The sequence below is a fragment of the Mesoplodon densirostris genome, chromosome 2, assembly GCF_025265405.1.
Source record: "Mesoplodon densirostris isolate mMesDen1 chromosome 2, mMesDen1 primary haplotype, whole genome shotgun sequence".
In the NCBI taxonomy this organism is placed as follows: domain Eukaryota; kingdom Metazoa; phylum Chordata; class Mammalia; order Artiodactyla; family Ziphiidae; genus Mesoplodon; species Mesoplodon densirostris.
In genome coordinates this window covers 14,682,399-14,700,550 of record NC_082662.1, presented here as the reverse complement: position 1 = coordinate 14,700,550, position 18,152 = coordinate 14,682,399, and the positions used below count along the sequence as shown (strand labels likewise).

Below are 18,152 nucleotides of genomic sequence, written 5' to 3'. Positions count from 1 at the left end.
AACCAGTTCTAGATGCCTCAACACCAAGCTGCGCCCACCCAACCCCCCACCTTCCACCTCCTCTCCCCACTCCTCACCCCCTATTTCCACGCTCCTTTCAGAGCAGTTACACTTGACTGTGTCACTCATTGGTTTCACTTGAAGAAAGGGCAACACAACTTACAAAGCTTAGGGAAGTGCTGGTTTTAGATCAGGGGCCGGCAGACTAAGGCTGGTGGACCAAATCAGCCTACAGCCTGTTTCTGTATGACCCATGAGCCAAGAACGTTTTTTTACCTTTTTCAGTGGTTGAAAAAATTAAAAAGGAGAAGTCGATTTTGTGACATGTGAAAATTACATGAAATTCAAGTGTCCATGAATAAAATTTTATGGGAGACCCGCCATGCCCTTCCATTGGCACATTGTCTGTGGCTGTTTTCACACTGTAACAGAGCTGGGTAGTTGCGACAGAGACCATATGGTCCCCAGAGAGGAAAATATTTACTATCTGGGCCTCACCGAAAAATTTTGCCACCCCCTGTTGTAGCTCACGGAAGAGGAACTCTCTGCCTAACCCGTCCCCCAGATGGCGGTACCTTGCTCTGTGCAAACCTGAGTAGGGCACGGCAAGAAAGTCAATGCCAACTGGACCTTCTCCTGAGCCCAGCCAGCCCTGACTCCCTTGTGGCAAAGGGAGACCAGGCTGGGATGCCCAGTCCAGACACATAGAAATGTCTACTGGTGGCTAAAAAGGCCAACACTTGTTTCCATGACCCAAAGCTGGTTCTCCTGTTGCCAACACCTGGGCCTCGGGCAGGTGGACATCTGCTCATCTTTATCAACATCCCATCTCAGACCTCCTTAGACCTTGGGGTGCCAGACACGTGGACTAGTCCTATGTGTAATCGGATTAGAAGGCAGACTATGTCTGTAATTTGATTTTTAAGAAGGCAGGAAGCTGTCCTCTTCTCTCTTCCCTGCGAAAAACATTACCCAAATCCTCATGCCCCAAATGCCACCCTTCGGTTCTCTTTAGTTACACTGTAACCAGGGCCTGCAGCATTCTTAGTAACTAATACTAGGTACTATTGGGGTTTCCTGAACATAAGGGCATGTTAGCGACACAAAAGATGCCAGAACGAGATAGATACTGAGGGCAGAAGAGAAGGCTGGGCAAAAGGATCTTCCAGGGGGGTTTCAGCAGAGGATGGGGACCTGGCAGAGAGCACAGGACAGCTCAGGGCTGGTTAGGGCTCAGTACATAGCCAAACCCGTGAGGGTCTCCAGAGAGGCTCTGGGGACTCTACCCTCAGCCCTGGCCATATGTACAGAGGGGACAGTGGGGGTGACTTACCCGGTACCACACGATCTCACGCATGCGGCCATCTGTCTTGAAGTTACACTTCAAGGTCACAGCATCACCAGCCACCACGGGTGGGAGAGGCTCAATGTTGACAGTCAAGTAGCCTATGGAAGAAAGGAGATGGGGTGGTGAGGGCATGAGCCGATCTGGAGGGTTGGGCTGACAGGTGGGGTGGGGGAAGGAGCCGGCACGACTGTAGGGGGCGCTGTTCGCACTGTGGTCTATGTGAATGGTGATGGTGGGCCTGAGTGGAGCTCATCACCCTCTTCTACCTTCTCATTGATGCCTCTCTTTTTGCGAAACTTCCTGGCTCCCATGGATCCCTCCCATCCTGAAAACACTTCTTGGGATGAACTGTCCCATGAAAGTAGGACCGGTTGGCACCTGGAGGAAGTGCCTCAATGTATGTCTACAAGATATCCCAGAGAAAAGGGTCTGTGGTCTGACAATGCACCTCCATCCCCGCTTTTACAAAGTTGCAATGTGCATAAGCTTTGTAGGAAATGTACATGCTGAAATGCATTTAATCTAGTGCTTCCAAATGTATCTGAATATGGGTGCTTAGCCATCCCTTAAACCCCATCAGCATCTCACGCAGCCAGGGTCCCTGGAACATGGGTTCTAGGCACCCATACCCCTCCATTCCCAGCCTCACAAAATTACTCCTGGTGAGAAGGGAAGAGAGAACTGGGAAACTGGTGTTTGCTTACTGAACCCCCAAATCTCCCATCAAGCACACCCTGCCGCCCAAAAGGAGATGCAGTTCCAACCCAGGGCCATGGCGGTGGTGATGGTGGTGGTGTGTGGGGGGTAATAACGGGCTGACTGCCTGGGAAGGAGTCTCAATTGTCTGCAAGCACAGGTGATGCTTCTCACCCACCTGCTGTCCCCGGAATCCCTGCCCAGCTCCCAGGAGCTGGGGCTCTTCTCCTGATAGATATGCCCTGGGCAACACTGATGCCTTCACACCAAAGTCCAGCCTGCTGAGTCCTCTGGCCCACCCCCTCTGCCTCCCAGAGCCCCATCCTCAGGGCGTGGTGCCCACTCCAGCTCAATTGGGGACCTCATTCTTGGGCTGATCATCCAGGCTCATTGGATTGGCTTCCTGCTGGCTGATGTCCAGCCATTGATCTAATGGATCAATCCAGTCTGATCGTCTTAATGAGAAAACTAGCCAGAATGGATGTGGGGATTTCAGCTGTGCAGGCAACCTAAGCAGACGGAGCCCAGGGGTCTGACCCCTGCCTGGAACTTAATGGTTACAACACTCTATGGAAAAAGAAGAAAGAAAGAAAGAAAAAAGAATCAACCTAGAGGGGATCAATTTGGAAGCTGGAGGCAGACTTGACCTGTGTGGTCCAAGGCTTCAGATCCCAATACCCAGGGTAAGGGGGTAAACTCGGGGCTCACCCCCAGGGGGACTCTAGCTTAGACCGGAGGTCAGGCTTGCAGGGAGCCCCACAGAAAACACATGGCCTGTGAGAGCAGTGACCAAGCTAACAAGAAGGAAGGACCCATCTTCGGCCCCCTCCTCTCCTCATTCATTCTGCCCCAGAGTTTGCTCCCACCTGTTCTGAGTGGGCCCCGGGCAGGAAGCAGGATGGCTTGAGCATTGCCCTGCCCTCCAGGAGCGTACAGCAGAGGGACAGATTCACCACACAATCACACTAAGCCGGCGAAAGTAATGGTAGGATTACGGAGGGACTGGGGGAGGGGAGAGGGGAAACCTGGCCCAGCCTGGATGATCAGAGAAGTCCCCAAGCCCAGCCAGTGCCAAACCATGACAAACAAGGAAGCCACCTGCAGGGGGATGAACCCCAATGGGAGGGGGGGACGCTGGGGAAAGCCAAGTCAAGTGTGAAATAGTAATAATGGCTCACATTTCCACGGCGCCCACTGTGCCAGACACTGGGCTCCGTGCTTAATACACACTCACTCACTTAATTTTCACAACAATCCTAGGAGAGAGGAACTAGTATTATTCCGACTTTCCATGGGGAAACAGAGAGGCGAAGTAACCTGCCAAGATCACACAGCTGTAAGTGGCAGAGCTGGGATTCAAACCCAGACCTTCTGGATCAGTTATGCCCACCATGCTACACACAGCTAAGGAGGGAAGAGGTGAGAATGGGCCAGCAAACATTTCCCATCCAGCCCTGGGAAGGATGGGAGTTTGTTGCTGGGGGACCATGGCAGGAGACCAGGACCTGATCCCCTCTGCTACAGTTCCCAGCCTTGCGATGACCCCCCTGCCGCCGCCCACATTTCCAGCAGGGCTGGGAGGCGTGTCTCACCTTTGGAGCTACAGCTGAGATGAGCATCATCCGTCCAGATGGCTGAGGAGCTCAAGAACGGAGAACGGCCCCTCCCACCAGAAGGAGATGGGAAGGACACATTTTCAGTTGTATAAATCTTCCAACCAGCCCAAGGCGGGTGCAGATGGTGCATGTATGTGAGGCGGGCCAGGGCGGGATGCCAGCTTGCAGGGTCACCGTTTCTTGGCAAGCCCTGAGGGAATCACAGGTGTGAGTCTGGTAGGCACTGGAGGAAATGGTGGAAACTCTGGTGACTGGTGGTCGTGCTGGGAGCACCAACAGGTGTAGCAGGTGTCTGGGGCACAGGCTTCACAGGGCCAGGCCTGGGCGAGAGCAGAGGAAGCCCACTGCATAGCAGAGAGAGGAGGTCCTTGGAATACCGGAAGAGGAGAATTAAAAGGTGGGGGCATGAGGGTGTTTCTGACCCCTTAAGACAGCATTTTCTGGCTTGTTTAGAGAATGAGCTGCTAATAGACGTATCAGGCAACAAGATTTCTATTATCAACTAAGTGTGAGAAACTTTGGTTTAAACAAAATTAAACATGGTCCTTCCTTTCAAAATGTCTCAGAAATTTTCTCTCCTTCCTTCTATCTGTCTTGCCTTCTTCCGGAAAAATTATTGAGAATCTATTCGGTACCAGGTACTGTTCCAGGCACTAGGGATACAACAGTGTAAACAGGCAGGCCCTGCTCTTTGCAGCCGATGGTCCAGCAGAGGAGACGATAATCAAAGGAACAAGCGATGGGAAATATGTCAGGTGGTGATGAGTGTAATTAAGAAAAGCCAATCAGCATAAAGCAAAGGAGAGTAATGGGGGAGGGGTTGCTCTGGACAGGGCACGACCCAGGAGGTTCCCTTGAAAGGGCCAGAATAAAGGGAAGTGTGAGCCGTGTGTGACTCTAGAGGGAGAGAATTCCAGAGGGAAGACGCCACATGTGCAAAGGCCCTGAAGCTGGAGTGTGCTTGTGATTCTCCAAACTTGAGCGGTGGTGGGAAACTTTTTTGTAACATTGTACACTCTGGAGCCCATTGTAGGATTAGAACCAGGGCCAGCATGAGGGTGGGGCAAGCGAGATGCCTAGGGTGCCAGGTTTAAGGAGGCACTCACTCCCACTGCAGGACCCTGAGCCTCATTTGCCACTTCCTAGTTCCCACCTTGCTAGAGTCCTTTGGAACAAACACTAGGAAACACCTCTCTTGGGAAGTGACTGTGTCTCTCATTCCCGAGGTCCCCTTACTTGAAGTCACAGAGGGAGGGAGATGGGGGTGAATCACTCTGAGCTGAGGTCTCTCCTCTTCTCAGCTCCCCTGGGAGGGGTGGCGGGGGGGCGCGTGCCAGGCCGCAGAGCCGGCAGGAGACCTCAGCTTTAAGGACTAAAACCTCCTCCGTGGGCGCATGGCACTTTCTAGTTTTCCCAGAATTTTCACTCCCATTTTTCCATCGGCTCTTGGAACAGCCTGCGCGTGCCTTCCTCGTAAGATGCTGCGATTACTGCATGTGTCGCACTGGAGTATAATTGTCTGTTTGCACATCTGCCTCTCCTTCTGGGATGTGAGTTTCATTAATATCAGTAGAGTATTAAAATAAGAATATGAGTGCTGCTTTTTTGAGCTTTCTTCTGGGCGGGCAATCTCAGTGCTCATGTCACCCTGTGAATATTTCTGTCACAAAGGAGGAATGGCAGTTCATCGGGGTGAAGGGCCTGGCTCAATACTGCTGCCATGTAAGCAGCAAAGCCGGGATTTGAACCCAGATCTGTCCGAGTTCGAGTGAGGCCAAGCCGTCCACCACGTTTCCTACTGCCGGAGCAGAGTCACGGGACTTGCTGAGGTCATGTGAGGATTCTGGGGGTTGCCTGCCATTGGCCGTGCATTGACTGTATCTTCATCAGAGGCCTGGCTCTCAGATGGGGCAGATGATGATGGAGAGATGGAGACTGCAGACACAGAGGTCCGGGCTGAGATCAGGTCCCAGTGAGGGATGGGGGCAGAGGGGAGACCCCACTCCCTCCAGGCTCGAGAGCCTCGCAGGGAACTGTGGGATCCCTGGACCTTTCCTACCCAAGGCCAGGACAAGCCTCAGGCAATACATGAACTCTAGGTCTTGGGTTTGGAGGTAGAATCACTGGACGGGAGAGGGAGGGAGAAGCAGGTGGTAGGGTGATTTTCTGACATATGTACCAGGCAAGGATTGCATCAGCCCGAGTCAACACCTGGATCACAGGTGAGAACTCACCTTCCCAGAAACAGACACACAGGAGAGGGGATAACAAGAGTTCATGACCAAGGAGTTTTTTGCAAAAGAAAAACACAGGGAATGTTCTCCTCTAGGTCTAACATTCCTCCAGCTCCTTTTTCACAAAATCCCATCACCTTCCGAAGATTCCGTGTTGGTTCTTTCTCTGAAAATACCCTCCCCCTCACTTTCCTTGCTTCTCCCACCCACATGCTTCCAACAAATCTGAAGTCGGTTATCTGGTTCAAGTTACTAGCCCCACCACTCAGTCTTGACCTGGGCAAGTTATGTGGCCTCCATGGGACTCCGTTTCCCCATGGGTAATGTAGTCGTGGGAACGATCACAGGGTCCAACATGGTGAAGCATGTTCTAGGAGTTTGTGCATCACGAACCCTGACCACAAGGGGGCACCCCTGAGCAGGGTGAGGCATCCCCATGCTTCCTCGTCTCCCAGTCCCCTGATTTCCTCCCAGTCCCCACTGTCCAGTTGAGGAAGGACGGTCCTGGGACAGAAGTGGGAAGAGTGGGGTCTGACATTGGAAGCTGGTCAAGGAGTAGGAGATTCAGAAATGTCCAGCTCAGCCAGACATCCCATCTGGACTGGGATCAGAGCCAGAATACCCACCAGAAATCCTCTCTGCAAAGCAGAGGACAGAAAACCAAAGGGAGGAGATCCAAAAAGCCCCATTCTGCCAGGTTCCCTGAATCAAGCCCCTGGGCTGGTGAGAAGGGGCCGCTGAGCAGGCAGGGGTGAGGAGAGATGGGCTCATCCACCAGCCAGGAGTCAGTGAATCCAGTCCAAAGAGCACAAGAAACATGAGTTGTGGGCTCAGCTGTGCTGTCAACCAGTTCTGGCACCTCAGGCAGGTTGCCCCTCTCTCTGAGCCTCAGTTTTCACATCTGCAAAATGAGGGGTGAACTGCATTTTCGGGGTCTTCCAGCTCTGATCAACCCCATGTCAGATGTTAACTGAGCCTGAATCCTGACGCCATCGTTGCCTATACAACTCAACGCCATTTCTCCAAGAAGTGAACCTGTCAATGAATCAGCCACCAGCTAAAGATGGAGCTCTGTCTTTCTCGGCCTTAAATTTGCCACCCATCAGCCTCCATGCATAAGCCCTCCCCCCGCCCCCACCAAGCACCCTATCAAGAAGCTGGATCCGGAGTGGAAACAGATTCACCTTAACTAAGCAGCTCATTACCCTGAATGGGGCCATCACTGTCCCCCTCTATCTCTGAAAGCAGTTACACCACTCCTGTTAAGGTACCTTTAGCAAAATCGCAGGCAATATTTAGGAACCAGGCACCTCCCAGTGTGGTGATGACAAATAGTTCCTCTATCTGGAAACTCCCTTTGCAATATCCCAGCATCACTCCTTTCGCTTCTTCCAGCTCAGGGAGGATGTTTCTAGAGTGCTGGCTCATGTTTGGCCCCAGGCTAGACGGGAGTCAGAGAGGGTTTCCATGGGAGGGGTACAGGTAGTGAAAAGAGGCATGAGTTATACTAGGGTGACCAGGTGTCTCAGTCTCCCCTGGGACCAAGGGGTTTCCTGGGACAGGTGCTTTCAGTGTGAAAACTAGAAAGTCCCTGGCAAACCAAAACAAGTTGGTCACCATAGTTACAATCCCACCATGGTCCACGATGGCTAAACCACTAGACCTCTTCACCTATTTCAATCAGAAGGTAAGGGTAACAATCCCTCCCCACTGTAAGGATTCGTGAGAGTAAATGCTGCCTTCCCCACTGGTACTTGCCTCCTCGTGGGTGTTCAGTAGATGATGGTGCTACTTAAGGAGGTAACTTGTGAGATTAGGATTTGTCTTGGGCTTCCTGCACCCATGGATGCCCTTCCATCATCTTCCACCAGCAGCCGGAGGGCTTTCTCTAAAAGGCATGCCATGGCCTTCATACGGGCCTTCAGAGCTTCTCACTGCTCCACAGAAAGAGGTGCAGGTGCTCTCTGGGGTGATCTGGCCCAGGCTGGGCTCTCCCCACTATCCAGGTCCTGCTGTGTTCTGCTCTTCCTCATGCGCAGCCTCTGTCTCCCCTCTGGGCCCCAGCACAGGCTGCCCCCTCTTTCTCAAGCCCTTACTCTTTGCTTGGGTAACTCTGCTCATCCTTCAGGGATTCATGGAAATCTCACTTCCTCAAGAAAATGATCCTGGACTCCCCAGGTTATCACAGTTCCCCACATACCCCTCCCTTCCTACCACTTAGGACACTGAAAATTACTTGTAACGATGTGTTCATTGTACATTCTCAGTACACAAGGCCACTAACTCTTTCTATTTGCCATGTTACTTGTGTGCCTAGAACAGTGCCCAGATCCGAGCATGTGTTGAATAAAGAAACATATTAATTCTGCCCATCCTCTAGACTGTTCTATAGTTAGAGTGGGTGGTGTTCCCAGGAGGGCCTTCTCAGAAGCACCTCTTCCCTGTGGTGCAGCCCAAGCTCAGGGCTGCCGTGACCCCAGGTGCCTTCTGAACCTGCCTCTTTGACCACATCCACCTGGATCGATGTTGGTGCTCCTGCAGAGTGTCCTCTAAGCCTCCTCACAGAGGTCAGGCAGAACTCCGTCCGACAGAGGAAGTCACCACTGGGTGCTGAGTGGCTGCCCCATCAAGGATGGTAGGACATGGGACCTAAGGAGTGAGTCAGCAGACAGCTCAGGGGCAGAGCAAAGACCACAGGCAGCGGAATCCAGGGACAGCAGCACGGGCTGAACCAGCAGGGCCCGGGGGGCAGGAAGGTGGGCGTTCACCCGAGCCGGGTGACTGCCAGAGCTTCAAGGCCCAGAATCAGGGCACAGAGGCCGCTGCTGCATCGGAGCGACATCCTGCTTCTCCTGGGAACCCTGGGCTGAGCTGGGGTCCTGTCTCCCTCGCTTCTCCCGGTAGCCTCCCCACCAGCAGAGGTAACCAGGTAGCTTGTAGCAGATGGGTTAGGAACCCCTAACACAGAGCACCACGTGACTGCTTGAGGCACCACGTGGATGTCCTTTGGCCTCCCAAATGAACAGGTCCAAAACTGAAGTGATGTGTCCCCCTCCTTCTCCCCAGTTCAGGGAACACCAGCAAGGCCCCCAGGCTCTACAGAATAAATCCAGAATTGAACTCTACACTACCTCCCTGGGCCCAGCCACCGTTTACTGCTGGTCTGGTGCCCTGCCTCCTAGATGGTCCACCCACACTCACCTGTGTCCCTGCCCACCCCTCTGATGTCATCTCGCCTCACCCTCTCCCTCATTTACTCCACCCACACACAATGAGCCCTGCTGATCCCTGAATACTCTGAACACATCCCCACCTCAGGGCCTTTGCACCAGCTGCTCCCACCTCCCAGAACAATCTCTCCCCAGACACCCACTTGAATTGGCTCAAGGCCTCAATTCTTTCTCTGCTCAAATGCCTCTGCTGTGGAGAGACCTTTTCTAATTATCCTATCTATATAAAACAGCATCATAGTGATTCTCGAACTCTTTACCCTGCTTTATTCTTTTTAAAATATTTATTACTGCCTGATACATGTTTGTTTATTGTCTGCTGATATATCTACCCCTGCCCCCACTCCCATACCCAACTGGGTTGCAAGCTCCATGAGAGCAGAGGCTTTGTGTGTGAATATATGTGAGTGTTTCAAACTTTTTCTTTTTCCTGTTGTTCAGATTGGATAATTTCTACTGATCTATTTCAAGTTCACTGACTCTTTCCTGTCATCTCTATTCTGCTACTGAGTCAATCCAGTCAGTTTTTAAGTTTCAGTTATTGTATTTTTCATTTCTAAAATTTCCATTTGGTTCTCCTTTATAGCCTTTATTTCTTTGCTGAGTCTATTATTTTTTTCAAGATGATTTGTGATTGTTTGTTCAAGTATTTTTGTTACTTTAAAGTCCTTGTTAGATAATTCCAGCGTAGGTGTCAATCTCATCATTGGAGTCTATTGATTGTCTTTCCCCTTGTGAGTTGAGATTTTCGTGGTTCTTTATATGTCGTGTGATTTTAGTTTGTATCTTGAACGTTTTAAGTATGACTTTGTGAGACTTTGGGTCTTGTTTATATTAATTCTTTTAGTAGTTCTTTTAATTCTGATGTTCTTCCCCAAACTGCCTGCTAGTATTTACATATCAGATTTTTCAAATAGGTGTCCATACATTCTGTCCAGGTCTCATAGTTGAATTAATGGAAGATAAAGGGAGGTTGTTTATCTCACCCTAGCCAGAAGTCCTTGAGTTTGTGGGTTTTAATCACTACTTTATCTCTTAGAAATTAGAACAGGTCCTGGCACTTAATAATAGCTCAATAAATATGTATTAGGGACTTCCCTTGTGATCCAGTGGTTAAGAATCCATCTTGCAATGCAGAGGATGCTGGTTCGATCCCTGGTCAGGGAACTAAGATCCCACATGCTGCAGGGCAACTAAGCCTGCATGCCACAACTACTGAGCCCATGTGCTCTGGAGCCTGCACGCCACAACTACAGAGCCTACGCACTGCAACTAAGACCCGATGCAGCCAATAAATAAATAAATATTTAAAAAAATAAATATGTACTAAATGAACGAAAAAAATGAGCAAATGAACATGTGGTCAGTGTTTGGTAACTTTCGAAGACTATCTATAATTATTATCTCATTGATCACCATTGCAACCCTGGGGGATAGTGTCCCCATTTTAGAGGTGAGGAGACTGAGGCTCAGAGATACAGAATGACTTCCTTGTGATCACACAGAACCAGGCTTGGCAAGCAGGTCCTTTGATTCTGTTTTTTTTTTTTTTTTTTTTTGAAGTATAGTTGATCTACAATGTTGTGTTAATTTCTGCTGTACAGCAAAGTGATTCAGTTCTTGCTTGGGGTGTAGTGGGATCACACACTAGGTTAGACCAGCAAGACACAGCCCTTCCACAAGGGAGCAGCAGAATGACTGTGGTTGGGGCCATTTTCAAGTTCAAAGCCAGCAGAGGATCCCAGGAAGGCCAGAGAGGTGTGTCTGAGACCCTTTCTGGGACTGTGAGAGACCTGAGGCTGGATGGATAACTTTGTCCCATCACATCCCTGACATCTGAACCCAGCTCTGGACAGTTCCCTTAGCCCAGAAGTGCCTATCTTGTGTCACCCAAGTTATCACTTGTTGATACAAAGTAACTAGAGAAGAATCAAAAGCAGTGGACCACCGTCTTTCTAACAGAGGGCAGGGCTGTTTCTGCCATCAGACTAGGAGCTCCCTGAGGACAGGAACAGTGTCTCACCCTCTTCTGTGTCTGAGAGTGTAGAAGTGGTGCGGAGAACTCAAGGACCCCTCTTCCCTGGGAGAACCAGCTTGGACCACACCAAGACTTGACCTGGGGCAGACAGACAGTCAGGTGGTAGCAGCAGCTCCACCAGCTTTGTTCCACCTGCTGGACCGTGGGAGTCAGGGTCACATAAATTCCTCATGCCACCCTCCCCTTTCTGTGGGGCTCGGATTTATCTCCACGTGATAACAGGAGCTCCATGCACCACCACTCAGGAAGAAAAGAGGTCACCGCATCTCATGAAGATAAATACCAGAGCGTGGTATGACAGCCTCCCTGGGCACCCCGCGTCGTGTACTTACTACAATAATAAATATTATTACAACAACCAATTACTGCAGCCATATCTTTCAGGCAGGTATAGAGGGTTCTGTGAAATACACCCTTCCATGCTGGGCTAACAGGTGCTCCCAGCCGTCACCTCCTTGTTAGCAGAAATGGGGGCAAGAGGTGGGGCAGAGGATAGAGGGGGGCCTTTTCAGAAAAGAAAGCTTCTGAGCAAAGAGGGGAGGTTACTAGCTCATCTGTCTCTAAGATGGATCAATTCTTCCTCTCCAATAGCTCTCAGGACTGTGACTGCCCTGCACCAACCCTGCCTTGGTTCGGGCCCTTAAATCCCCACCAGGACCCTGCACAGCCACCTTGCTGTTCCCAACCCTCAGGCTTTGTCCCTCCAATTCACCCACAGCATTGGAGTCACAGTGATATTTCTGAAATGCAAATATGATGACGCCACCTCTCTGGTTAAGGCCATGCAATTTCCCCACCCCATTGCCTTCCAATTCAGGATCAAGTTCAGCTTCTGTCATGGACAACCGGGCCCCTAATGATCTGGTCTCTCTCAGCCTTTCCAACTCAATCAGTCTTTCACTGCGTTTGCACTACCCATCCACCAGCCCTCCCAGATACCCTCAGATTCTTCTTTTTGCCTGTGCCATTTCCTCTTCCTGCAATGCCCTTTTGCTCTGAGTTCACCTAGGGAAATTTGTACACGTCCTTCCAGGTTCAATGCCACAATCACCCCCTCCTTGATTTCCATGAGTCTGACACTCTCTCTTATAAGCACACAGCCCCCTGTAAACATCTCAGTCATACCCAGTCCACATCGCTTTGTAATATAACGTATGGTTCTTTGTGTATGTCTCTGCAATCAGGCTGGGAGCTTCTTAAGGTCAGGGGCCTGGCATTCATCCCTGTAGGGTATTTGGCACGTGGTGGGTGCTCAGCCTGTGTGCTGCATGCATGAAGTAATGAATGAGCCAACACATGAGCACTGCATGGGACAGGGCTTGGTGAACCGTGTAGCCCTGGAGCAGTGTGGATTAGGCTGCAGCCCAGCGCGCTGATGTCACATCTCAGATCCAAATCCTCCTTTGTCTCCTCACTGCCTTTGGAATGAAGTCCAAACCCCTTCCCCTACACTCATGGCTTGCCTCTTGTCCCTCTGCCTTTTGCATGCTGAGCCTCAGTCATCCTGAATTCCTTAGAGCTCCTTAAATATGCTTTGTCTGGCTACTGGGTCCTGGCACCTGCCATCCTTTTGCCTTGAACACCTACCATCACTTTACCCCATCGCTTTGATATACTCTTTAGGTCTTAGTTTAGACATCACTTACTTTAGAGGCTGCCCAACATACACCCTGACTTCACCTACCCTGCACCCAGAACCCCCAAATCATGGTTAAGTGCCCCTCTCATGGCAGCTAAAATAACCCTAACACGTTGCATGGGGTGACCCTTTATTTTGCCAGTCTGTCTCCCAACATCGTGAATTATGAGCTCCTGGAGTGCCAAAAACATGACTCAGTAACTGCATGCTGGCCATGCTGTCGGTACTGAAGACATATTTATTGAATGAATGAATGGATGGCTGGCCTCGCCTTAGCAACAACATCAAATTCTGTTGGGGCTGGAAGGTTTCTTTGTTTTTTTGCTTTATTGGGTTATGGATTTCCACTCTAATTTGAACCATGGAAAGATATCTAGACAGGAAGGCCCCACACTCAGACTCCTGGTTCTCACCTCCCCCAGCAGAAGGTCAGGTCAGTTCTGGGTCACCAAAGACCTAAAACATTTTACACCTCTGCAGGGAGACGCGCCTGCCACTTTCAGGTGTCCAACCCCTGTCCCAACCTCCCAGACTCTTCTGAAATATTCCCCCTCTGTGTTCTCCAGCCAGCTAATCAAATTCCCCTCTGTCAGAGGCAATAGATGCTCAAAAGCCTTGTAGTATTAATGTATTATTCACGACATATGTATTATTTATCATTAGTTTGTTTATTTATTATTAATTTGTGTTTCATTATTGATAGTGTTGTGGTTCTACTATTAATAAGAAGGTTTGGGAAGGCTGTTCTGTGGCCCTTTGAAGACACCTGATGCTTCTCTGATTGATTCTCCGGAGAGCCAGGGTCGGTCGGTTTTCTGCCCAGTTCATGGATGGGAGACACTGAGGCCAGAGAAGGGCAGGGCTTGTTCAGTCATTCCTCTTGCCTCTGAGATGTAGGCAAGGGAATGTGATGGGACTTGGGAAATGCTTCATTAGGCAGCATGCCCTGGGCTGACAACAGGGCCAAGTGCATAGGCTCCTGCAGGATGCTGATGCGGGACCTGCCAGTCAAGTCTCCAGCTGGACCAGCTTGTCCCAGGCTCCTTTGTCCAAGTTCACATTGGGGTCTGAAGGTGTCTTTGCTATGCTTGTACACAGTGCTGCTCTGTGCTATATGCTCCCCAAACCCCATTTTTTTTCTTTTCCTCCCAGGGATTCAGCTGGACTACATTTCCCAGCCTCCTTTGCAATTTGGTGGGGTCATGTGACTAAATCCTGGTAGGGGAATATGGCTTCCAGGCCTGACCCCTAGAAACCTCCTGTGCCATCCTCCACACCCTCTCTCTATATCTGTTGCCTGGATGGACCTGGGCTAGGACAGAGCCAGAAGATGGAAAAACCTGGGTATTTGAATGACAGTATGGAGTAATGTCCTCCTACAGCCCCTGACAGACAGTAATATGAGTGAGAAATAAAATGCTATTGTGTTAATTATAAAATAATTTTTATACTAAAGATATTTTATACAATAAACACAAATTATTTAAAACAAAACCACTGAGATTTTAAAGTGATTTGTTACAGCAGTTATTCTACTAATGCTTTCCATTAACATATTGCACATAGGAGGTACTCAGTAGGTTCTTCATGAAAAAAAAGTGAACAGGCAGATAAATGAATAAGTAGAGAAATTAATCAGTGAGTCCGGCTATACTGTCACTGAGTTGGATTCCCAAACCACAGTTCTCCATCACAGAGGATCACAGGGAAGTGGCTTTTATGATCTCGAATTGAAATCTTTTTGTTACAAAGATGGTAAACTGAGGCCCAGGGAAAGGAACGGCCTTGGCCGAGGTCACAAAGACAATTAATCAGCAATTTAAGAGCAGGATTCAGGTCTCCTGAAGCATATCACACCATTGTCTTTTCTCCCGTGACCTTTCATCTGATAGCTTGCCATCACCCTCTAGAACTTTCTCGGTGTCTTTGGGGGTTGGTGAGGGGAATCATCATTTCTTTATCTCTGGGTCAGTCCAGCATCCAAAGAACAGCTGGAACTGCCAGAAGGGAAGAAGGATGAGAGACTGATGGGATACAGGATGCCCATGAGATGCCCGACCAGACACGGCTGTCTCTGTAGTGCCCTCACTGGTCCAGGGCCACCAGGTCAGGGCTGGCTGTGCAGCCAACCACAGGGAAGCCACAGGTGGTGCAGGAGGAAAAGGAAATAGCTCCAGACCTTGAAACCAAAAACCCAGGTCTAGCTCTCGTTCTGCCAAGGACACAGAGGGCAAGTCCCTCTCCTTCTCTGGGCCTCAGTCATCTCATCTGAAAAAGGGGTTCATGGTGATTATTACTGAGAGTAATGGTGATGCAAGATGAGACAATAGAGGGGAAAGCGATCTGAAGAGCACAATTGGGAAGGCCTCCTTCTTTGCATGAGGATATTGTCAGGGACCACCGGTGCCGAGAGGTTAGGACCTTGGGCTTGGGAACCAGACAGACCTGGGACAGCTTCTGACTCTGCCACAGGCCACCTCTGCAGCACTAAGTTGTTTCATTGCTCTGAGCCTCAGTTTCCAACTGCCAAATGGGGATAATTGTCCTTACTTCTTAGTGCTAGAAGGGGTGGGGGAAAGGGAGGGAGATGGCCCAGGCAAGGGGCCCAGGGCAGTGCCTGGCATATGGGGATAGTGCTGACACAGGGATCCTGGCCATCACCCCCCTGCCTTGACTGCTCCACTTCTCCACACCCTCAGTCCTCTTTTACCAGCAAGACTCCTTTAAGGAGTTTGCTAGAAAGCTTTGGGGCCGATGACCCATGTTTCTTTTTCATCTGTTTCAGATCAGCCTCAAGAGCACGGAGGCTGAGAAGTCACCATCTCCTAGTCGATGTTGTTTGTGTCCTCTACGGAGATTTTTGAAGCAAAGTGCACGGAGGGCCTGGCAGCCCTGCATCCTCTGACATCACTCAGCACAACCAGGACAGATTTGTGAACAACAGGGAGGCTCCTCCGACTTAGAATAAAATTTACAATGGGTGAGAGGTTATGAAGGAATATTTTAGAAGAAAAAATAGTTACTACTCAAGGAACATGGTCTAAGCTTGGTTAAAAACTGGTCTTAATCAGTAAAATGAGGCAACTTAATGAAAAAAATTACAATGTAACATAGGCCTACATTAAATAATAATGTCTCATAAACACAGAAGTCCTTTAGCACACAAGAATTAATTGCTGGACTCAGAAGCTAAAGGCACAATAAAGGAATCCTTAATTTTTTGGTCTTTTATTTTTCTCTTCCAAAAGGCAACCAAAAGGAAGACGAGACTTCCTCGCTTCGGCACCAAAGGGTCTGGAAATTTGCAGACGGAATTTGCTCAGTAACAATTCTGTTTCCTTCAACCTATTATTTTAAGACATGGTCTGAATGAAGTGTTGCTTTGTTCTCTGGATCTGCATCAGTTTTAAATAAACGCATGTGACAGTTTTACCTATGATGAATTAGGGAATGAACTCATTTTGCAGAATCAAAGCCCCTGAGTTTAGACCCTTCAGGCTGGGCAGCTCAGCTATCAGGGTAACAGCCTTACTGGTCCAGCGAGATATTGTATCTCTATTACAGCAGCCATTAGAAACAGTCCAATAAAGCAGAGTGGTCTTATCCAGGGACGATTTTTGCCCCCCAGGGGGATACTTGGCAGTGTCTAGAGACACTTTTCGTTGTCACAACTGGTGGAGGTGGGGACTGCTACTGGCCTCTACTGGGTACAGTCCAGGGACGCTGCCAAACATCCAACAATGTACAGGACGTCCTCACAACCAAGAATCGTCCAGCCCCAGATGTCAACAGTTCTGAGGTTGAGAAACATGCAGCGAAGGGAGAAAAGCAAAATTCTGGAAGGAATGAACGTGCCCTCAGGAGTTCCCAGGCACAGGAGACAAAGAGAGTCTCCAAACATCAGGACCGGCTATCTGAAGCTGGGAGTGTAGGCTGCTGGAAAATTTTCCCTCAACATGACCCCAGCACCAGCTGTGTCTAACATCTGACTTTCACCCAAACCTCTTTTCCACCCAAATGGATCAACTCTCTGCATCAGAGCATCTTTCTTGCCCTCTGGAACCTCTTTTGATTTTGTGATAGGAGAATCCTAAGAGAAAGTTTTGGGTTTTTTAAAAATTTATTTATTTTTATTGATTTAGTTTTGGCTGCATTGGGTCTTCATTGCCGCGTGTGGGCTTTCTCTAGTTGCGGTGAGCGGGGGCTACTCTTCATTTCGGTGCGCAGGCTTCTCATTGCAGTGGCTTCTCTTGTTGCAGAGCACGGGCTCTAGGCTCACAGGCTTCAGTAGTTGTGGCACGCGGCCTCAGTAGTTGTGGCTCGCAGGCTCTAGAGCCCAGGCTCAGTAGTTGTTGGGATCTTGTTGGGATCTTCCCGGACCAGGGCTCGAACCCGTGTCCCCTGCATTGGCAGGCAGATTCTTAGCCACTGCACCACCAGGGAAGCCCAGGAGAAAGTTTTTTCACAGTCACCCTTGGTGAAATGGATTTATTCTGCAAAGCAAGAATCCTAGCTCATAAAGGTGAGAGTCTTAAGGGCTCCTTCCTCAAAGGGTAGCACTCAGCGCTTCCTCCCTTGCTAATCTGGCTCTGCCTGCTTGGCAGGAGAAGCAATCTGGTCTTCATGTTAATACTTTATAAATGCAAACGTCCTACAAGATAAACATCAGTCTATTACACCTGTTCGGTTGAAGAGTGCCTGCTTGTCACCGAAGGCTATTTGCACCTGATTGGCTCAAGATATAACTTCTTCCTGCTGGAGGCCAAGGTACAGATCGTAGACATCTTATTGAGTGGAGGGGTTAGGTGGGGAGCAAGTGGGTTAGGGTGGGATGAGCAGGAGACATTTTATTCCCATCCTCCAGGTCTCAAGTTTTCTGCTTCCTAGAGGGGACAGAAAGGCAGGGGGTCCCTCAACAAGAGTTGCATGGACCATGGGCCAATTTGCCACCAGGACAAGAATTCAGGAACAAGGCAGGGCACACTCCAACAACTGGATAGTTTTAGTTTAAGTTATGAAAGAATGCTGAGTCTACTGTGGGCAAGTATTAGGTAAGTCCTGCCCAACCAGCCAACCTTTCTGAGAACAGGCTGGAATCTTGCTCTACCACTCCCTAACTCTACGCTCTTGGAATCTGACACATCAGTCTTCTTATCTATTAAGTAAGAATCCTGATGCCAACCTCCCAGGGCTGGAGATAATAGATGTACTGAGCTAACGTATCACTGAATACATGATGGATGTTACTACTGTTAGAACAATTCTATTTCTTTTTATAGGTATAATTTATAGTAAAATACTACAGTAAGATACAGTAAAACCTCAAGCAAACAACTTGATGCATTTTTTAC

General features: G+C 49.5%; 1 protein-coding gene across 1 annotated transcript in view; it reads right to left on the bottom strand.

Annotated features, from left to right (window-relative positions):
• Window positions 1-18,152, bottom strand: part of IGSF21 (immunoglobin superfamily member 21) — a 249,825-nt gene that overhangs the window by 139,516 nt on the left and 92,157 nt on the right. The window contains exon 2 of the mRNA XM_060080255.1: window positions 1,334-1,446. Within this exon, the coding sequence (XP_059936238.1) occupies window positions 1,334-1,446 (113 nt within the window). The remainder of the gene's footprint in view (window positions 1-1,333; window positions 1,447-18,152) is intronic.